Source organism: Vitis riparia, chromosome 10 (genome assembly GCF_004353265.1).
Source record: "Vitis riparia cultivar Riparia Gloire de Montpellier isolate 1030 chromosome 10, EGFV_Vit.rip_1.0, whole genome shotgun sequence".
Taxonomy (NCBI): domain Eukaryota; kingdom Viridiplantae; phylum Streptophyta; class Magnoliopsida; order Vitales; family Vitaceae; genus Vitis; species Vitis riparia.
Genome location: NC_048440.1, coordinates 21,503,747 through 21,526,910, shown reverse-complemented (window position 1 = coordinate 21,526,910; position 23,164 = coordinate 21,503,747). Strand labels below are relative to the sequence as shown.

The following is a 23,164-nucleotide window of genomic DNA, read 5'->3' as shown; positions in this document are numbered from 1 at the left end:
AAAACTAAAATGGTGAGTTACAAGATGTGCGGCTGAGATCTTTCCTCTTGAGGCAACCCATGCTATAAAAGCAAGGGCAGAGGCTAGGGTTCGTTGCTCTCAACTAGATCGTCTCTTTCAGTTTTTACTAGGGTTAGGGTTCAAGATGTTGTTTGGCTACATGTACCAAGAGGAGGGAGCAGTGAGTGCCCTTGATCTTGATTTGCCAAAGGTGGCTGTAGCTATATCAAATCAAATGGCTGAGAAGTTAACTGGCCGGTTGTCGTGAATCTCTGTCGACAAATCTGCTTACCGAACTTCTCACAATTTTTTTTTTGCTCTTCTGTTAAATGAATAGAATATGAATGAATTTGAGAAGGGGAGAAGAGGGAAATGGCATAGGATTTAGCCTTTTTAAGAGACCCTTCTCTTACAGCAACAGAACATTTGATTCGGGTCACCTTCCAGGCAAAGCCCCTTTGATTTCCCAGTGGCTTTGTGTCTCTTGGTGCCTACATTTTCCAACACTCGATTTTTTTTAACCTTTTTTCTCAAAATCCCTCCCCATTTTCCTACCAAACAAACAAATGAAAAGAGATTAGACTGTACTTACCATTGATGTTTTGGTTGGGAAATTTTTATTTAAGGATTTTAAAAAATTAAGGTTACGTTTGGTTTCGGAAAATGGAAATAAAAGTTTCAAAAAAATTTAAATAAAAATAATTTATTGAATTTTATTTTATTTTTTTCTATTTTTTTAGTACTCTTTTCTTTATGAATTTTCCCACAGAACCAAACATAACCTAACCTCATGATAATTTTTACAGAGTACAAGAACCACCTTCAAGTTTTACATATCGTCCCACCAGGTTCACTTAAGGCAACTACCACCACCAGCCCAGTCTGCCTTGACCAGCGCTTATCCTATACATCATCATCAATAATAACGTTGTAGGGACCCTAAAAGATGACAACATGTGCCACATCAGCCTTATTTATTAATGATATCTACTTTTACGAATGGGCTGAACTTTGAATTGGACAGTGCCTTTAATTTATTAATGGAATGGGCGGCAAAAGATTAGTGCATTTTAATAAAAAGTAATAATGATGTTTTATCAATCATGTTACCCCTATAAATCTTAAAAGTGTGTCATGAAATTTTATTAAAAAATTTAAATTATTTAATATTTATATAAAAAATCTAAATAAACTAAATAATTTAAAATAATATGTAAAAATAATTTATTAATTTTAAATTTATTTTTTTATTTTATTTCATTTTTTCTTTATTTACTATTTTTCCTTTTTATTTATTTTTATTCTTAGTTTCCCTCAATTTTTTTTTCAAGTTTTTTGGATATAAATAAAAAAATGTTTTTAATATTAAAAAATAATTGCCTATCAAATAATTATTTTAAATGACTTTCTATATTTTTAGAAGTTTATCAATCAAATTCTTTTCTAAAAAAATGATATAGTTTATTTTCAAAATATAATTATTAATCTAAAATTATATAAATATGAAAAGAAATTATAAATTTGTGGTACCACTCAACCATAGATAACAATTATTATTATTATTTATTTAAGGATGGTCGGAATTAGTGAGAAAATTCAAAGATGAAATAAACGGTACAATTGAATAAGATATATATGATTATAAATGGTAAGAGAAATAATTGAATTATTTTTTAATATTTTTATTATGAAATTTATAATTTTAATAAATATAATTAATTAACTTAATTATATAATTTCTATGCTTTCTTCATCATATAAATGTTTTGAGAAGTAGAAAATAATTTTATTTTCATTCAAACAAATTTACAAATTGATTACAAAGCAAACTTCAATCAACACCCAAAAACCCCTTGAAACGCTATCCTACCACCAAAATCATCTCCGGCAACCTCTCTCCGGCGAAACCGGGGCCCCGTTCCGACTCCTTCCTCGGCGGAGCGGCACTGGTCGTCCGCTTGTACGACCCAAACCATTTCGCCTGCATGTAGCTGTTCCTCCTCCACGGCGGGACGTGCATTTCCACGCTCTTCATGGATCCTTTCATGGCTCGGCTCATTATCCTCACAATCTGCTTCAGCTCTTCTTGCTTTCCCACGAAGATCGGAGGAAATTCCTCCAGCAGTGAAATGTAATCTTTAGTTGCCCGGGCTATCTCGAATTCTCCGGCGAGAAACACTTCCACGACATAGCGGGTTCCGGCGATGTTAACGTCGACGTACTCGTAGTCCCCGGGAATCGACCGCTTATTGGTTTTCCCCCACCGAGATTTGCAGAGACCTGTTGAGTCAAGATTCATGGATTCAGAAATGTCCCAAAAATCACGATTTTCTACCGTTTTCTTACCAACCAACAAAGGCTAATTCAAAAAATAAAATAAAATGGTAAATTCAAATACGTACCGGCGTCGAACCCTCTCTCGCGTAAACGATTCATCAGCCGCCGCTTAAACCCCTTCGACGACGAACCACTCCCGATATGCCGGCACGCAAGTTCCGTCTCGGCCCGAATCTTTTCAACGGCGTCATCCGAAGCCTCGTCGCCTAACAAGCTCCGCAACGCCTCCTTCGTCTCCGAATCAGAGCAGTAACTTTCTCTTCTTCCAATCAAATCCCCATCCGTTTCTCGCTCAACGTCTCCTCCCTCATCCTTAACCATTTCCTCTTCAACTCCAACCCTTTCTTCTTCAAGAAAAGAATTCACCAGATCCGAAAGATCAGCATCCGAAAGCTCAGTAGAACTCTCGCTTTCCCAGCTGTCGCATGGCCGCACCCGAACCACCTCGTCGAAAGCAGCCGCCACCCTCTTGAACCTCACCGGGATCTTCGCCATTGAGGGATGATAAGATAATTATAGATTTTTTTTCTCCGGCACCCTCTTTCTTTCCGGGATTTTATTTTCCCCGTTTCTGGTTTTTTCCACTAGCGGTTACTTCGACAAGGTTGTTATAGACAGTGATCTTGAAGAAATGACGACACAGTGTTCACATCCAACATACAGAAAGAGAAAATGACCAAGTACACTTGTCGGAAGTAAAACTTTTTCTGAAAATTTTCAGAGGAAATGAAGAAATTTGGAGGAAATGTTACGCCACGGTGCACTACGGAAGAATATGTAGAGGCTTTATTTATAGGGTTCGAAAACTTAGAGTTGCTAATGAATCTAGACCATGTGTTGAGTCAAGTTCAGAATGGGGATAGACGTCCAAGTTGCGCATAACCACGTGCGGCTCGTGTGGCGAACTGTCATTTGTTCAGTGGCTCGTGTGGCGAACTGCCTTTTGATCAGTTGCTGATCGCACGTAACCCGTGTTTCCACGTGGCGCCGTCGTTCTTAGATGTGGAGACTCGACGCCGGGAACCATTGGTTTCCAGGTTCATTGAACCTAGCGCATACCCCCTGCGCTCCCCTGCGCTGTTGCTGAATTTGGAAAATGAATCAGCCTTGAAATTGCATTCCTGCTTTATTTAAAGTTAGGCCTTCAGTATATATTTGAAAAATATTTCTAAAATGTAAAGAAATTATTTGAAATAATTCATGTGCATGTTTGTTGTGTTTGACTCTAGAAGAAAAATATGTTAAAAGAAAATGAATTTTTAATTTTTAATTTTATTAGTTATAAATATTTTCTAAGCCTTAGAAATATTTTTCTTATTAAAGTTTAAATATTATACTAAGGTTTTAAAAATTCAAAGAACTAGTTATAATGATTTGTCAAACTTTCAATTGGTTCATGCTTTTTTCAAAAATTATTATTATTTAAATATCTTATATAAAAATTAACCAATTGATGAAAATAAATTAATCATTACAATTATTATTAGAGTTTATCCCAACCCCGATACAAAATTTGAAGGTCATATTTGATTGATTGGATATAACATTATATTGGATAAGATAGAAGATATTATATCATATCTTATGTTTGGATAGTGATAAAATAAGATAAATTATCTCATTACTTATCTTATCTTATATTTAACTAAGCATAGAATATGATAAGTTGTGAGATATATTATTCATTTTTTTTTTCCATATATTTCTATGTAAGATATATTAATCTCATACTAAAATACGGGATATGCATATCTCATGTATCATAAATTTATTTTTTTATCAATTTTTTTTTTATATACTCGTTTATTTTGCTCAACTTTCTAGTTTATCCACATTATCCTTACAACAATATATTTCTCCACAATAATGGGAAACTAGCTCATGTTTTGTCTTATAATGTTATGTTTGATTCCAAAATTTTTAAGAGAAAAACAAAATTTAAAAATCTTTTTCATTTGAGAAACAGGCGACTACCTGTATTACAGTACATTACCTTTTTCATATAAGAAAAAAGGGCTATAGACTTTGGAAAAATTAATTCAAATGAAATTTAAAGATAAGGTTTGTTTAACTCAGGTGTCCAGGTACATTGAACTTAATGCATGTTGAATGATGATGGCTTCTAAGTAAGAAATGTTGTGTGAGTAAATCAGTATAATTTGTCCACATTCTTGAATGAAGCTTGGAGTGTCTAGGTTCAATGAACCTAGTTTACTTATAAGAATATTAAAGCCTTGATAAATTCAATGATTGGAGTTGAAAGTTAAGATTGATGTTTGTTTACCTTTTTTTTAAAAAATAATTTATCATTTTAAAAAAGTTGGAACATTAATTTTTTTTTTTTTTTTTACTTCCCCAAGATTTATTTGGACTCAATGTTATTGTAATACTGATGTTTCTTTTTGAAAATATGGCATCAATTGTGATTTTAGTCAGGGTTGCGAGTGTTTGGTAAATTAATATAATAACTTAAAGTGACTTAATAACTTAAATTAAAATAATTTAATCATATGATTTAAAGTAAAAATAATTAATTTATTCTTAGACTTTTTTACTTTCATTTATCCTAATTATCTCTATGATGATTTCATTTACTACTTCACAACCTTTACTATTATTCAACATTCTTTACACTGATTGTAATTTATGAGAATAAATATATCATTTTGATAATTTAAAATTAGTTTTAAGTTAATTTTATCAAACAACCTTAATACTTAAAGTAAAAATTAAATAATAAATTATAAGTAAAGGATTCTTCTTTGACTAATAGGTACTGTAATTGGTATTCCCATAATCAGTTTAATAAACATTTTATTTTATGATTCATATTCCAGATTGGGTTCATCCCTATAGTAATAGGATGAATTGAATTGTTGATATAAAAGCGTAATAACTCAATAGGAACCACCCCCTCTTTGATAAAGTTTGTCTGATTCAAGAGGGAAGGTCCTATTGAGTTCTTAATAATCATAAGATTTTATTCGTATAAATGTCATATAAAACAAATCTTTTTTTATGATGTTTAAAAAAACAAAACTTCATGTCATAATTTAACTTAAAGTAATCATAAATCATTAAGTAATAAATATTAAGTTTTACCAAATACCTCATAACTTTGCTCAAATCAAGTTAGTGTTCTACCTTAGTTCAATTCAACATGAATTCTAATCGGAGGTATTCAATTTAACCTTGTTTTTCTAACTTTAAGTTTGACTCCACCGAATTCGATTAGCCTTGGATTCAAAATTGAATTAAGTAAAGTTAGATTGGGTTAAACCATTCCACAATGTTTTTCTAAAATTTTCATATGTATTTATATCAAAATTTAACATACAATTGCAATTTGATTTTTTGCTTAAAAATGGGCCAAGTCCAAATTCCACCCCTAGAATGGGCTGAACCTGGAAACAAGTACTGATCTCTAAATGGGCTGAGCTAGAACTTGGCGTCCTGTCCTTTTCGGCCCAAAATCAGCCCATTATCCTCGAATGCAGATCTGGGCCCATTACTACCACCATTAATTCCAACCTCGTCTTGGATTCGCTTCGTACATGAACACCCTTCACGCAAACACGCCCAATCCGACGCCGTTACGCTAAAGCTCCCAAAAGACCAAAACACCCCCCATATTCCATCCAACTCCCCACCCTCTTCATGGATAATATTGTATTTTTAAGAAAAGAAAAACAAAAAAAAGAAAAACCTCGATTGTCGCAAAAAGAGGAGAACAGAGAGAGAGAGAGAGAGAGAGAGAGGAGATTGGGCGGAGCAAGGAAGAAGAGAATGAGACCTCCTTCACCGAGGCAGGTCCGTTCTCAAAACGCTGCGTTTTATGATGTCCTCTATCCTAGGGTTTTGTTCCGTTTGCTTCTGTTTCCGGTTCGATTTGTCGTGTTTGAACGAGTAGAATCGTTTCGCTGTTTTGCTTTTCTGCTACGGTTCTTTCTTTCTTAATTGATTTTTCTGTTTTGTGAATAAATTTGATTTTTTTATTTATTTTTATTTTTTTTTGTAATATCTTTGTATTGGGTGAAATTGTATATTTTGTTGAAATTCCGAAATCAATTTCTTATCGGGAGGAATAATTAGGGTTAGTATCAAATGCCATGGAAAATAAAAGCAGAGTGTTTTGGAGAGTTGATGCTGAATTTTGCTTTTTTCTTATTTCGTAGATGATAATGTGGTTTAGCTTAGTTGAGAGACTTGCTAGCGCAAACGAATTGAGTGAGTGTTTGATTTTAATTGCAGAGAGTTTGGAACTGTATTGTGGTTGCTCGATTAATTTATTCCGACTGAAGTTTTGATCATATCTTTGTTTAAGTTTAGTAATTTGTCTGTGGTATGATCCAGATCATAGATCTAAGGTACTGGCATTTTCTGATAATTATGGTTTAGTGCCATTGTGCCTACAAAGGCTTTGAAATCTGAACAAGAAAATATTAACTCCATTGTTCTTCACAAGAGTGGCATTTGAATCATTACATTTGTTGGGTGATTCTAATCTATAATGTTAACTTGATTAGTAATATGACAAGCATGGAGAAAAAAGTTACAGTGGTGATGCTAAAGTTCTGAATGCAATCCTATTCTTACCATATGAGTATGTTTTTCTTGTAGTTGATTGAAGATTTTTTTTTTTAATTAATTAATTAATTTATTAATTTATTTTTATTTTTTATTGATAGGCAAAGATTATATATATATATATTAACAGTGCATAACTAAAGGGAGCACAAAAGTATACTCAATGTGTACAAAGGCCTCAAAAAGCCAATCAAAGCATAGGGGTATACAAAAAACAACTCCTTCGCCCTACTTTGAGCTTGGCCAATCGATGAAGTCTATCACGGACAAAGTTATCTCCTATGTATACTTTGACCCACTCCAAAAAATTATATATAAAAGATTGTTTGATTTCTTGATCACTTTTTCGCTTTTCATTGATATAATAAATAATTAGAAATTATAATAAGTCGTTATGATATTTATGTGATTTTATGTATTTCTTGATCAATGTAAATAGAGCCCCAAATATCACCAAGTTGTTACTTTTTCAATCATAATCACTTGAATCTTAGACTTTGAGGGTTTTATCTTATAATGTTATGATGAGAAATATGAAATTTACATGAAGAGCTTGTCTTCTTGCTCTGTATATCTCATGTTATATTTGAGGAGCCTAAGATTTTAGCCAAAAACAAGGCCCTTGTCACAAGGCTAAAATATAAAAGGGAAGATCTTGTGTTTTTTTTATCAAAGAAGAAGGGAATATCATCTTCTTGCGAGATATTCTTGAAACATAACTTCAGTCATCAGACATCATGTTTAGTTTGTTGAAATGAAAGAGGAGAAAAAAAATGTATAATTAATGTGAAATCAAACCTGTTTATTGGCAGTCATTTATGTTCAAGCATGTCGTGAACTGTAGGTGGATCACAATTGCATCTTCTCTTTCTGTGTGCGCCTGCATGCTGTATTTTGGTTTCTTTCTCTAATAGGAGTGTGAGGCTTAAGCTTCATGTCTTGTTACCCATTCAAGTACTTGTAGGTTATTGTGTCGTTAAGTGGCAGTGACTTCAGCTATCATGTTCTTTATTTAACTAACCAATGAAGATGGTGCAATTTGTTCCATTTGTTTCTTGTCTAGTGCATCTTTCCTTTCTTTCTTTTTCTCAAAATCTTGGATTGCTGAAGTGTGGGTTTATTTTCTACAGGCACATGGTTTGCAGGTTTTATGAACTTCGTGACATCTTAACTTAAGGGGTTTGGTTAAATATTTTTTACAAATCGCCAAACATATAGGAGAATGGCAGAGGGAATATCGAGCTTCTGGGGTCCTGTAACATCTACCAAAGAGTGGTGTGAGAAAAATTATGTCTACTCTTCTTATATTGCAGAGTTTTACAACACTGTATCAAATATCCCATGCATTCTTTTGGCACTGATTGGCCTCATAAGTGCCTTGAGACAACATTTCGAGAAGAGATTTAGTGTTCTTCACATATCTAATATGATACTTTCAATTGGAAGCATGGTATATCATGCCACATTGCAACATGTGTAAGTACCATTCTCAGACATGCTATCTTTTGCGGCATTCTCTTTCTATTGCCTCCTAGTTCTGTTGCATTTTGGGTCAGTTCGAAAATGATCTGAACTGTTACAGTGGAGCTTAGATATGCATCTTTATAAAACAAGCAATAGTTCATATCTTTAAATTGACATGCATGCATGATGTGCATTGGAGGTGCATTCAATTTAATGATGGGTTTTGCAAATATGAATTTCAGAGTCGTTGAGGGGTCGTAAGAATAAGAATCTTTACATGGTTGTAATTTGATCCAAGATCTATCTGTGTGGGGCCTGACTTTGTTTCTAATTGTTGGGTTTTTAGTGCAACAGACTATTGTTTCATAAATCATGAGGAACTGACCACGTTGCGCCTGCAAAAGGAGTTGCCCACTTTGTATATACCTTAGGTGTCTCACTGATAACTATGAAACTGTCACCATTAGAATAAGTGAACAGGGGGTGGATTTGTTATACAATATAAACTAGCTTTAGAAGCTCTATTGTGAGACTCCATTTGGCTCTCTTTAGGGTCATATCTGCCTTTCAATGTCGGCAAGCGCTTCTTAAGTTATTCTGCCATATTGTTAACTCTTCTTTATTATTTTATGTTGATTTTTAATTTCTGGGTTTTGGTTAGGTTAGTGTGTGTTTTACCTTATATGAGTTTTCCATGAAGAAGTAATGAGCTGTGTTTGGGGTAGTGGTCGATTGTGGCAACTTGTTGAAAATAGTCATACTGCTGAGTTATAGATCAGGTTTTTTCTTTCCTGACAGACGAAAGGGGGAAAAAAAAGAGTCCAATCTACACCTCACTATTTTGATAAAATATCATGTAGATCGGGATCTTCAATCTTGTACTTGTTAAGATCAAACTTTATGTTGTATTGCATGTATGAAGCAGTAATTCAAAAACAAGCCTTCATGTTGTATTGCATGAGTGAAGTAACTCAAAAACATGTGTTTCTTATATCATTCTCTGAACAAACAGTTGGAAGTTCAAAGCCTAATGTTTATTCATATTTAATGGTTTTAAGGATGTTTTATTATTTGTTTATTTATTTAGCATTTGTTAGGATATAGTTATGTTACAAATATGAATCAAGATAGTTCAGCATTTTCATACTGCATTCATAATGATGATGCTCTTGCGTATGAGTGAAACTGGGTGTCAATGACTCGAATTAAAATTTATTACTGAGTGAAACAGACTAGCTTTAACAGAGCTGTTCGGTTTATGCCCCTTAAAAATGGTGTGGGGCATACATGCTCTATACACTCAATAGGAGTATGGGCCATAATGCATTCGTAGCATGGGAGAAGAATGCTTGAGCTTTGGTGTAGATTATCTATATGGTCATTGGCTTGTGTGGCCATTGCATTCTATACGTTTGTATGTTCATGGACTTGCTTCATTGATGGTTTAGAAAAACCTTTGATCGAGGTGGGTGAGTGGGGCATAAAAGCTCCTGCCCCACATATGGGTAACATTGAAAATGCTTCTGCCTTTAAGTAATAAAAGTGGTGAATTTCTTGGGTCAAAGCCAACTCCATCCTGCGGAATTATCTTTTTTGTGGATTATTGTTTATTGTTTAAATTTAGACCTGAAGATGATTTTTGGAACTTATTTCCAGGCAACAGCAAAGTGATGAAACTCCAATGGTATGGGAAATGCTCCTTTATCTCTACATCCTGTACTCCCCAGATTGGCATTATCGTAGCACAATGCCTACCTTCCTGTTCCTTTATGGTGCTGTTTTCGCTATAGTCCATTCACAGTTTCGGTTTCGCACTGGTTTCAAGGTGCATTATGTTATCCTCTGTCTCCTCTGCATCCCCCGTATGTACAAGTATTACATTCACACAAAGGATACATCTGCAAAGCGGCTTGCAAAGTGGTATGTGGTCACCCTTTTCCTTGGTAGTTTGTGCTGGTTATTTGACCGTCTTTTCTGCAAGGAGATATCAGGTTGGCCTGTCAACCCTCAAGGTCATGCAATGTGGCATGTCTTAATGGGTTTCAATTCCTACTTTGCCAACACGTTCTTGATGTTTTGCCGGGCTCAGCAACGAGACTGGGCCCCAAAGGTTGTCCATTTCATGGGTATTTTCCCGTATGTTAAGATTAACAAACCAAAAACCCAGTGAACGATAATTTGGTGGAACCAATGGAGTTATAGCTTTTCTTTCTGCTGCTGGGAACACGTCTGAGGTTTTGGCAGGTGACAAAAGCAAGCAAATTCAAATCAATTTTCCCCCTTTTAGATGGATCTAAATGACGATTGGATATTGATGCATCTCATTGAAATTTTCCTTGCGAAAGCAGAACATGCTTGCACTGTGTACCATATTTATATGGCAGTATTTGATAGATGGCTTTGTTTCTGGATAGTTTGTTTTGCATTTTTATTTTTATTTTTATTTTTTATTTTTACTTTCAAGTAGAAAGCTGTGTTGAATTTGTTATTGAACTCTGAGAGAGTATCATGAATTCTGATACCATCAGCTTTTAACTTTGTCCTTTTAAATAGGACAGATTCAAAGTTCCAAATTTCTTGTTTACACTTATTATCGGCCCTTTATTTTTGTGGGTTTGCTTCTGAACATCAAATAGGCATCAATTCTTTGTTCTTTTTTACTTGTTTTTTTCTTTCTTGATCTTAGGCCCGCGTTTTGATTTCATCATAAGTTCCTATTTAGGTATCTCAATTGTTCTGTTTCTTTGGGTTGCTTTAATTTTGCGCAGATTTTTGTTAATTTTTCCTATTTAATGTTTCAGATCGAGTCTAATGCATAGAAGCAAAAAAAGTTCCCAGTTACCATTATTGGTGACATGATAAAAGTCCCATATTCATTCTTTTGAGAGTGCACACGTGATGTTCGTTTTGGTTGCTGGAAAGAAATAGGCTGTGCATTTTGTTCGCAAATATCCAAATAACAGATTTTTCTCAGCACCCAAGCAGGTCATTCAAATCTTTTAAACCATTTTTAACATTGGGAAAAGAGAGCTTCATCGGAAAATAAATGAACGTTCCTCATCCGAAAATATATATTCCAACAATGAAATCACATTAGCTGGATTATCATAATAAATCGAATTCTAAAAATCCGCTTAAGTCTGACCAGGCGCAAGGCAGAAGTAGGTAATCACCTGCACTCAAATAAGGATGATCACCATATTGAATTTATTTCACAACCCTAAAAACCTGTTATTTTCTCCAGAATTGGTCACAAAAATATCAGTATGAAGAACAGAACAGAACCCAAATAACTGATCATGTCCCATGAGTAACCATCTAAGTGAGAGATGGCTAAAAAATTTATGTATATTCAATGGCTAACAAGCACTGTACAGAGTGCGTGCACCAAAAGAACAAACACCTTCAGCAACATATTTGAATAGAATGACTGAAAAGAAATACAATACCATGTACAGAACTAAACTTCTTTTTCTTTCGGGGATCAGCCACCATGTAACGAACATGCTGGAGGAAGATGACAAACATTACAGAGACAGGTTATTTGGATTTAAGATTGTCTGAACTGCCTCTCCCGGAACATTTGCCCTAGCTTAATGTACAGATCTTGCTGCTCCTCAAAGGTAAGGTTCATCAATATCTACAAGTACGAGTTGTATTTTATTTATCCAAGTTAAAAGGGGAAACCACGAGATAGATACAGAAGCATGTAAGCAAAAGAGTGCAGGGTTTTACCTGTTCCAGAATCACCTCAACCGAGCAGCTTTGAGCCATAACAAATGACTGATGATAAATGTATGCAAAAACCGCCATCACCATCTGCATTACCAGACCATGTTATATTAAGTGCATATTAAATTGTATTACCAATCAGACAAAAAACTTAGGATATAGATTCATCCAGTACATCATTAGAGAAATTGAACTGAACAAATACATGGATTTAATGATGCAATGTTCTTGATATGGACTAGGGTTTTAAGATTACGCCCTTACCCCTAATGAAGGCAGCAAAATGGTAGTGTACTGCATCATATATTTCCTCTTCATTTTGTGGTTAAGGATTGATATAGACAACTGTCAAGCATGTGAATGACAAATAGATTTCAAAGGGTTCCAAACTCACTTCCTTTCGCTTTTTGTTGGGTTACTTCTTGGTTTTCTCATTACTTAAAAGATGAAAGAAAGAAATTGAAAAGCTTTAAAAGCTAGTCAGGATTTTCTTGTTTTCAATTCAACAAATTTTGATTGAATATATTGATGTAGTTCACCCATGTTTTCACTATTTTGTGTTGATCTTTTTATACATGACTGTAAATTTATCTTAGATTTTTTAAACATGACATTGCAATTGCTACAAGATTCAAAAACTCAACTACTGTAATTGTTTCTGCCAACAGTAACATAAAATGAATATTAAATTCAGTTAGCACAGTAAATCATGTATTTTTAATTTTTTATAAATAAGAGTTTTAATAAATTTTATTAATGAAATAGCATGCAGAAAACTGCATTTGAAACACTTGTATCAGCAACTTCCTAGTTGTATGCCATTCCAAAAGTAGGGTTCAAACTCCTATCACCCAATTGCCAATAGTCGGTAAGTCACCCCAGTGCTATTGTTTTACCCGTTCGGAATTATTCTTGGAAAAACACTGTCAACAATGTGTGTTTATATCCTAATGCAAGTACACCTAGATGAACACTACACACTTTGAAGCTTACCTGACAATCCATTCTATCAGTAATTCCACCGTGTCCAGGAATGCTATCGCCAAAGTCCTGTAATAAATTGGATAAAGAAATAAAAAACCAACAGTGTCAACAACAATGAAGCTTTCCATGCATATCGGCATCACTTAACTAAGTCAACAATAACCAGAGTGAACCTTGATCTTAAAAGCTCTTTTAAAGCCACTTGCAAAAAATCCTCCAAAAGGTGCTATTATTGATGCAAACAAACCGACACATAAAGCATGCCACTGAACTGGTAAAATGGAGACCTCCTTCCAAGGAAACTGCACAAGAAAATGAGAAGAGAGAGAGAGAGAGTTACTCATATATTTTGTGAGATTGAAAATTTAAATCTCATGCTTTAATCAGAGGAATAGCTTTACAATACACTGAAACAGGGGGTGATGAATCAGGTTGTCAAACCCGACATTCTTGGATTAGGCATGTTAAGTGTCAAGGAAATGCATCAAATACTTAGTTTGAAGAGTCTTAGAACATAGAAAACCAAATAACACCAAATAAGACGGTATCTTAAAAAGTTAAAACTAATAGTTAAAAAGGAAACATAAATATATTTTGCACATAAAATTGAAGAGATTGAAAGATTCCAAGACAACTGCTGTTCTCTTGAGGCTGACCATCATAGAATGTGTCTTATTCATCAAAATTTTTCCGTAATTTTGAAGACTCATCATGAGTCAACATCAACAACTAATCTTTCGTACACAAATTTTGGAATTAAGATCAACAAGAAAAAATAAAGTTCAATATATTAACAGTTACAGTGTAACTAAGAAACCAACAAAAACTTTCAACAAAGTGAGCATACTTTTAATGTAACAGCAGTCATATTATGAGGTTTGCTCATGTGATTTTACTAACTTTGAGTAAACACTTGAGTTTGTTACCATGAATCAGAAACATAATCAATCTTTCAAGTCAAGCATGGACGATTCAGTTATTGCAAAGGAGACATGATGGATGAGCAAAACATTTGGTGCATATAATTCCAGATCAAATTGAACTGCTTACTCACCCATCTAGGAACCCATCCTGATAAATCGAAATACTCTGGCTTAAACAACGGACCAGGATCACAATGAAGCCAACCAGTTGATAAATCCTGCATGAATTGTATCACAAAAATTAAGCATATCTGAAGATGGACAAATATGCTTCTTCAAGGAGCAATATTCATCTGAAATACTTACCTTCCTTGGACATGTTAGCCACTGAAAACGACCCATGATATTTGCAAGCTGCATGAACAAGTTGGTATTATACAAGGGTTTAGAATGATGTGCTTGCATAGCAACCAAATATGAAACAAACAAAAAGACCTGCCAGAGCACATCCCTATTTCCAAATATATGTGCACTCAAGAAACATGCTGAAGATATTACCCAAAACATGCAACATGAGCATTTATAGTGTAGACTAGTGCTTCAGAAGGGGCCTAGGCAAATTGAGGCATTAATGGAAACACCTCTGAGGTGCATTTACATGGAGAGAGAAAAGCTCACAAGATCCATTCCTCATGAAATAGGACATGAAGAAAGGTGTATGTTTCTAAATGTGAAAAATCTACTGCATAGATATGTGAATGAAGCACACCTGAAGGGCAAAAGAAAGATCCTTTGTATATGATTTAAGTCAAAGACTCCAAGGAATAACCGAGTAGTAAGTTGCTAGTCTAATGAAAACAGTTTTTACTTGGGGGAACCTGAAGTAAATCTACATGTGGTGATCCTGGCTTTGGGCTATAATAAAAATGTCACAACCACCAGCAACACTAGTTTTCACGTTCCTCCAGCCAAAATATGCTTCCCCACATTATTCAGAAGTAAAAATGTGCAAGACAATATATGTGTTCATTGTCACCAAAGAAAAGGAGAGACTACCACAAATGCAGAGATGATAGTTGCAATAGATGCCCCAATGAAACCTTCCCAAGTTTTTTTTGGAGATAACTTAATCAAAGGTGTTCTTCCAAAGAAGAAACCAAAGATATAAGCAGCAATATCATTGATAACAATAAGTGATGCTGGAAGAAGAAACCTGCATTGATACTAAACTATGTCAGGAAAATAAACAAATAAAGAATTCCAAAGCCTTGACAATCCAATCACTCAAGAATCAAGTAAAGGGCAAAGTCCTTCTGAAGTGAGGGAAAAAAAAAGGAAAAAAAAGAATCCAACCAGTAATAGAAATCTTAAATTATATATATGCTCATACTATAGTAACAAATTCAAGCACAGTTTCTCTATTCCCTCAAACACAGCCCATAAAATTTTTGAACTTTTTGAACTTTGTTTTTAATTTAAAGCTTCAAACTTTTGTAGCTTGATAAATGGAGTGGTTATTGGGGTCTGACCTCTTCCTCTCCATTATTATCATCTCAGAGAATGGAAATTTTAGTAAGAGGAAAGAGACCACACAAGCAAGATGAAGAGATTTCCTTTAAGAGTGAAAGCAGAAAATAAAAATGTCAAAAGAAATGCAAAAGAGCAACTGCAAAAACAGAACTCTCTCATATCTCAAGGAGGCACTTGTATCCCAAAAGAAGTTTACTGACTATAAGTCCTCTTCTTTGCAAAGAAGTCCACCTCTAAATTTTCTTCCCATGATAATCAGGGTGGGAGAGTGTTCATGGTTCTAGAGATGGTGAAAGCCTTCAAAGATATTTCAAAGACACTCGAAAGATCCCACAACTCTCCTTTACCTTCCCTAAATCATTCCGTCAGACTAAGCACTCTCTTTTTGGAGTAGATTTATAAATGCACACTACATTGTACTGTAAAAACTAATTTAAGAAATAGCACCCTGGCCCACACCCTCCAACATTGTAAGACCCCCCTGTCCTTCCTGGAAAACCAGACAGGCAAGTTTGAGAGAAATAGTAGCGTCAGAATAAGGAAGATATAACTGAATTAATATCATATAAAAGTATATTAAAGTTCAGATGGTACAGTGCCCTTATCTTGTAAATTGAAGTGAACAAATACACGGATCTAAAAATCAGATGCAATGGGAAGATGACAGAAAAGTAATACATCAGGGGAGGGGGTTAAGGGTCAGAAGCAGATAATGGCATAACATGGTTGACAGGTTCAAGTTTCAAGTTAATTAACAGGATCACAAAAGCATTTTTTAAATCTAAATCTCTAAGTTGTTTTACCAGAAAATTCCTTCAAAAATGTTGGCCACGGTGAAGGCAGACTGGGTAAACACCACAATTAGAATCATGTGTGTCCATGCATACTGGCCAAATTGATACTTGTACATCTTCTTCTTTAACGAAAGAATAAACCACATAAAACCTGAGCCCATCACACAAAGAGTAATAATTTCAGCAGCAATAAATTATTAAAAAAATAAAAGACAAAGGAAAATATAAATGGAAATCAAAATAAAGCAACAAAATTGCAAGACCAGAGAAAAAATGATAAAGCAATTGGACAAAAGAATCAGACAGCAGCAATAAATTATTAAGAAAAAAAAAGGCAAAGGAAAACATAAACGGAAATCAAAATAAAGCAACAAAATTGCACGATCCGAGAAAAAATGATAAAGCAAATGGACAAAAGAACAGAGAACCATGCATGTGTGGAGCACTGATCACTTTTTACAGGGACATCATCTAATCTGACACCTAGTTATAACTAAAGAGTGCTGAATATCAAAATTCCTAAAGGAATTAGATGAAAGGACAAAATGAGAAAACTAACAGATATAACCAACCTGCAATGTACAAGAAATAACAAGTAACCATATGATACTTGATAAGGTTGCCCACAAGCTTATATAAGAATTTGTCAGGAGTTACTGTATTGACCAGCCGTTGACTGAGAATGCGGCCATATACAAATAGCATTGCTGTGAAGAAAAAGTGCCTGAGTAAAAAAATCTGAGAATAAGTAAATATCAAATGTAATATAAAGCATCCAAAGTAACTTGGTCAATATTACAAAATAAACATTAGCTTCAAATAATCAGTAGCAGAACACTCAGGAGAGCTTTCCATGAAACAACAACATTCCATCAATCTATGGATAGTAAACTGGTTCACTTACCAATTTAATAGCCTGAAACCTGGGAGATGACTGTCTTCATGAGTTTTCCTGAGTAGACAGAACAGCTCTCTTGCCATAAAGATTTGGATGACAACCACCATGGCCCAAATGTAGAGATGACCCATGTAGATGATTAATGCAAATCCCCCAATCATCCAGACTGTTGAGTGTGCTCGGATCCACATAGACCTGTATTTGTTCCGATCATCAGCAAGTAGATGGTTTCCATTTGCTTTGCTAGCCTCTGGAGGAACCTGATAGCCAACCAAAACCAGGATAAAGACAAGAGGACAGAAAAGAGAAGAAAAGAAAAGGATTCAACATTGAAGCATAGTACACCTTAACAGAACCCAGATCACAACCCAAGATTGTATATATTCACTTCTAATGGCTAATCAATAATGGTTTCAGAAGAGGGATGTAATCAATAATGGTTTTCCAATAGGGATGAAACTTTTTCCAATTCGTTCTCGTTCGAGATACAGCAGCATCATTGACCCCTCTCCCCCTCCTCCCATAAATAATAATGAAAAAAAAGGAAGGCAATTAGGGGAAAACTAAGAATCAACAACAAAATATATTTCAATTTTTAACAATCATGACTCTCAGCAAGTTTCATAAGGTTACCTATTTTTTTAGAACTATACATATTTATAGACAAGCAATTCAAATCAGATAGTTAACATTTTGCAATATGAGAAAATGACTACAATTGACAATATAATAAAATTTAAGTAACCAACCTCATTTGAGCGTTTACGCTGCCGAACACGTGCAGCAGGTGTTGGCAGGGCGCTGGTAGTGTTGTCCTTTTGCATGGCTCTTATGTATAGTTTTTACTCAATTAAGGAAACATACATTACAAGCATGTGCAAAAGAAATTGCTGCCTGAGACATCCAAACATGGTACAATAGTCAGGGAAGACAAATGCTAGCTATAATTTTTAAAATAAAATCAACTAAAAATAGTGGGGCATTAACAACAGGAAACCACAATGATTAACTGAGTCAAACTCATATTTTGCAGGAGCCTAATAAAATTGATGAAATGAAAACTAGAACAGGAACAAGGGGACAAATAACGTCACACAGGCATATTCACACAGTAAATTTTCAGCATAAAAGTGTGGCAAGAGCTTCAATTAAGAAAGTGATGGTGTCAAAGAAATCACATTTTTGTTCAGAGAACTGAAGGCCTCTTATTACAAACCGAGAATAAGCCTAGATAATGCTTAACATAATCTCCACTATCCAGATTGATGGATGAATCATGGTGACCTTTACAACATTGTATGATCAGTAAACAATACCTAATGGGAGAAATGAATGACATTGCTTATAAACCTCGACCACAAAGGATGGAGAAATTTAACAAAGAAGAGAAAAGGTTCCTAAGCTCGTCATGTTCATTCATAAGCCTATATTTGGAGGAGATTGATCTAAGAATTCCATTTATTCAATTCATCTTGTTTGTGACATTCCGAGGAGGCATTTAAAAAGGGTTTTTTTTTCTTTTTTGGCCCATGTCTTTTTTGATACTTGGATTCAAAACCTAGAACCTCCCCATTCCCACCACAACTCCTTACCACCTAATCAGGCCTCAGGTGCATCCTTTTATCCAATTTACATAGCTTGGACATTTTAAGGATGCATTTAGAAACCCTGGATGGGCCTTTAAAATCCTTTGTTCTGTAGGTCTTTTTTGGTCTTTTTCTACTACATGGAATTGAAATTATAAACTTCCCACCCTCACTCCTAACTCCTTACCACCAACCCAGGCCTCGGGAATGCTATCCTCCCATATGAGGATTTCAAAAAATAAAAAAATAAAAAACATGAGGGTGTTTTATTTTCAAACCCTCTTAACTGAGTATACAACAAATGACACAACATTCCTGCAGCCACCAGCCCACCACCTCACTGCCACTATTGCCACCATCACCACCATTGCCATGTTAATCTCACCATTTCTGCGCTTGCCGGCACTATTTCCATAACGACAACATTATGCTACCCACTATCACCATTGTCATGACACTGCCACCATGTCATCACTGCCCCCCAACCATTGGCATTGTAATCATCATTACCAATATCACAACCATCATTAACCTCACAGTCATCACTACCACTACTATATCACCCACAAATTCATTGAAAATTGAATAATGGAATTCTCAAATGAAAGGAGAATAACCAGATTTCAGGATGGAATTAAGGCATTCCATATGGCAATTAAAGAAATTAATTTGGACCAAGGAAAAAATGAAAAACAGTATTTTTTTTCACTTCAAGAATATAGTCAAAAGAGAAAGAAAACAGAGGAAACCCCATAAGGACTCACCAGTGGACCACTGGGTATTACTGTAGTTGCCATATCATAGATAGGGGAAAATGCCCTTAAAGCACATGCCAATGGGGTGCCATCGATAAATGGTGGTTCTTAGGAGGTGTCATGTGATGGAGGACTACTTTTAGTGAGTATAGATGAATCCACTGACATCACACCTCCATGGATTTAGAAAAATCCAAAATTGGTTTCAGTGTTATTTAGAGTTCTTTATTACATATGACTTATTTCTCTGCACTGTGGTGCTATCAATTTTATTCCACAATAAAGCTTCTCTGTTCCTATTGTTTTAACCTAAACCCTACTTCCCAAGCCCTGTTCCTATCTTTCCCTAACCATCCTATAAAGCATAAACCCTAAACTTCCTTACAATAAAAAGTCCAGCAGCCTCTGCATTCATAGCCCAAAGATTTAGTAACTTTAAACCCTAGGCTGGAGAAACTCAGGCATTAGAAACTCTTTTTTTTGTGTGATGACAAATTTTGGGCCAGTACATCTTTTAACAACCGAACAGTAAGTAATCCTCCACAAGATAAGAACTCCAAACACTTCATATTTGTCCAAATGGTGGAGGAAACAACCCAGTATGCTGTGGGAGCTAACAATACAAAGAAGGTCAAACTGTCAACAGTAGTGGTGTAAAACAATTCATAGCTATACCATTAGGCTTATAAGAGGCAATAAATGGATTCTTTTCCATTATGCATCCCATTAAAGGCTTGCACCTTTGAATTAAAGAATTAATTCCAGAATCTGATTCAAATCAAAGGGTGGAGTACAATCAAAGACAGCCCAACAGAGAATTTTACTGCTGTGATGACATAGCCGAATATTTATATTCTTGTCAATACAACCATTATGGATAGCATCTAATGCAGAAAAAAGGTAGATTACATGTTTTGATCATTGACAGAGCAGAGCAACCTAAAATGTTGCATCACAGAAGCTGATTGAGAAACATGGTCCCATGATTATGCACATCCATGTCCCAACCATGTAGCAAGAATGGATGACACATGATACATATATTCTATATAGCATTAAATATTGCCTGTGAAAATTGGCCATATTTCTTGGGAGACCAGCCCTATTCTGTCACAGGGAAAACCATCAGGATTAGGATAATACTTCTACTCTTTGCATAATATATGACAGAAGATATAACCAATGGAAAAAATCCCAACTTCCATGCCTTTAAACAGGGAGCGGCCATCAGAGTCCTTACTCGTTACTAGATTATGTTCACCTTGGTGGGTATTTGAATCAGAGTGAAGGAAAGAAAGGTGGTTGCCCAGTTAACAAAATAAAATCTCAGTTCATTTTTCAGATTTTCTGCTTCAAGACTTGCCAAACAGAGTAACAGACCTCCTCCAATGGGCAACACAAAACATAAAATCAATCTGTTCCAGGGATAATTTAACCTAATTTACTAGCCAGTTCCAAAGAGATAATAAACAGCGCCCAACAACAAAAAAGCCTCATCGATTGCAGAAGAGACTAATCCCCAAAGTTTCAACCCTCATGGAACCCCCATTCTATTCACTCTAGACTACAATAGCTTGGTCCATGTGCTATTGAATCAATATCACAAACACCTACCTGTATAAAGATTTTCTCAGGCGACTCCCATGGTCTACTACCATTAAGACCATTAAGTTTGCTTCCAGTATACATATTTGAAGTTCTAAATCCATCCCAGAACTCATAATTTCAGTTTTCCCAACATCCAATAACTGTTTCCAAAGATTAAAGCATTCCCAAGTGTGTATTCTCATTTGCTCCACAGAATAAACCAAATATAAAACAGAAAATAAACCACACAAACACAACCCCAGAAGCAACAATCAACAAACGCACATGAAAGAAACAAGCAAACACAAACCCACATGAATACATTCCAAAACAAATCTCAAAACAACTGAAAAAAGAAAAAGGCCAAAAAAAAAAAAAAAAAAGAGCAGACGTGGGCTCTTACAGTGAATCTGAACCAGATGAGACCCTGTTTTTCTCGGAAAATCTCAATCCAGAGAGCTCTTGGGAGTGTGAGAGAAACCCCGCAAAAAGAGGCGGCAGAGATAAAGAAGAGAATATGGGATTTAAGCCTTGAGGAAGCAAAGCAAAGTATTGGGTGGAAATCCTGAAATGGGAATCGCATAACATGAAAAAAAAAAAATTTGATTTCTGTTATACTTATTCTCGATAAACATGGGAATGCTATACCCACTGCTCTTCAACTGACACCTTTCATTTCCTCTTTCACTCCATCTTTTCCCCATTCACTCCTGAAATTTAATTATCTGAAAAAAAAAAAAAAAAATATTATATTAATCATTAATAATTATTTTTTCTTAGTAAAATTAATAATTACGGTAACAAATTATGGAAAGAGTAGTTGAGGAAGGGAAAAATAAATTACTTGTACAATTATTATTATTATTATTGTTGGTGAGGTAGCAAATAATATTTTACTATAAATCTAAGAAAATATCTTATATTTTTCTAATTGATATTATTGTGAGGAAATTCTCTTTCTTTGTCTTTAGGCCCTTTCTCAACTACTAGCTTTTGGATTGTTAGTGGGCTTTAACATAGTCTTTAATTTCGAGTTTGAATTCTTTATGTGAATTTGCTAAGGAAGAGGGAAATGGGTAGTTATATTATTATTATTATTATTATTATAATTGAATTTGATGATGTAATTTTAAAAATGATTATACCAATATAAATACGAATACAAATATAATATCGAACATCATGTGCTAGACTTAGAATTACTTTCCCTCTTGTATAATGGTAGTTGGCATTCAATGATTACATTTAATTCAATTTGTATTAACTTAATTGATCGGTCTTATATATTGTTTCACAATTTTAAATACCATATAATATGTTTAGACCTAATTTTACATATCAACGCTTATAAAGTGAAGTTATGCTTCTAATATTAAATGATATGAAAATTTTGAATTTTTTCTTAAATTCTCGGTGATTTATTTTATATATTAAATTTCACTAATAAATACTTGATTACATAATCTTCATTAAAGTAAATGGTTGAAGATTTTGTTTAAATTGATTTTTGAAAAGTTAAAAACTTTTTTAAAAATTAATAAGAATTTTTATGGATGTTGGTAAAATTTTGTTTAAAAATATTATAATTTAAAAAATAAATTAATATTAAAATTAGAAAAATATTATTTTTTGTAAAAGATCTGCGCTAACTTACCTAAAAATTCAATCAATAGTAGCAGGTAGAAGAGCCGTGTCTAACCAGCCCTCATTTTCTCGAGAAAATTCTGAATCAAGTATGGAGAAGATTCCGAGAGAGAGAGAGATAAACTGATGGGTGTGGAGTTTGGTTAGTTGCCCATAGATCCACTCTCAGGACCCAAAAACAGTGGAATGGAGTTGAAAGCTGTCAATTCTGAAATGGACCTCCCTTTCATTTTCTTATGATTTTTGTAGTTGAACCACCAATTAATCATCACCACAACGTGTCTTCTAATTTGGACTTTTCCCATTTATCTATCTCTCTTTCTATGTTCACCCCTTCCTTCATGAGTATTTTCAATTTTGTACTTCATTTTTCTAATTCAAATGCTTTTTCTTTCCCTTTTTT

General features: G+C 34.5%; 3 protein-coding genes and 1 non-coding gene across 5 annotated transcripts; 2 read left to right on the top strand and 2 right to left on the bottom strand.

Annotated features, from left to right (window-relative positions):
* Window positions 1-212: 212 nt before the first annotated feature.
* LOC117924421 lies at window positions 213-308 on the top strand. The gene has a single exon (XR_004652787.1). It is a non-coding gene; the product is annotated as a small nucleolar RNA snoR109 (small nucleolar RNA).
* A 1,454-nt stretch (window positions 309-1,762) lies between these two features.
* On the bottom strand, window positions 1,763-3,076 carry LOC117922899. The gene is made up of 2 exons (XM_034841107.1): window positions 2,403-3,076; window positions 1,763-2,280 (listed from the first exon to the last, which is right to left on the bottom strand). Exons 1-2 carry the CDS (start codon window positions 2,830-2,832, stop codon window positions 1,862-1,864), a joined length of 849 nt encoding a protein of 282 aa, XP_034696998.1. The 5' UTR covers window positions 2,833-3,076; the 3' UTR covers window positions 1,763-1,861.
* A 2,967-nt stretch (window positions 3,077-6,043) lies between these two features.
* LOC117923583 (alkaline ceramidase) lies at window positions 6,044-10,978 on the top strand. Of its 2 annotated transcripts, none has more exons than XM_034841940.1 (3): window positions 6,044-6,147; window positions 8,055-8,400; window positions 10,045-10,978. In XM_034841940.1, exons 2-3 carry the CDS (start codon window positions 8,147-8,149, stop codon window positions 10,556-10,558), a joined length of 768 nt encoding a protein of 255 aa, XP_034697831.1. In that variant the 5' UTR covers window positions 6,044-6,147; window positions 8,055-8,146; the 3' UTR covers window positions 10,559-10,978. The 2 variants fall into 2 exon arrangements, with proteins under 2 accessions (XP_034697831.1, XP_034697832.1); XM_034841941.1 differs by lacking the exon at window positions 6,044-6,147 and adding an exon at window positions 6,167-6,219.
* A 622-nt stretch (window positions 10,979-11,600) lies between these two features.
* On the bottom strand, window positions 11,601-21,798 carry LOC117923582 (phosphatidate cytidylyltransferase 1-like). The gene is made up of 12 exons (XM_034841939.1): window positions 21,521-21,798; window positions 17,939-18,083; window positions 17,196-17,449; window positions 16,864-17,015; window positions 16,301-16,442; window positions 15,024-15,180; window positions 14,334-14,381; window positions 14,159-14,245; window positions 13,278-13,406; window positions 13,114-13,170; window positions 12,124-12,207; window positions 11,601-12,028 (listed from the first exon to the last, which is right to left on the bottom strand). Exons 2-12 carry the CDS (start codon window positions 18,011-18,013, stop codon window positions 11,939-11,941), a joined length of 1,275 nt encoding a protein of 424 aa, XP_034697830.1. The 5' UTR covers window positions 18,014-18,083; window positions 21,521-21,798; the 3' UTR covers window positions 11,601-11,938.
* Window positions 21,799-23,164: the final 1,366 nt, after the last annotated feature.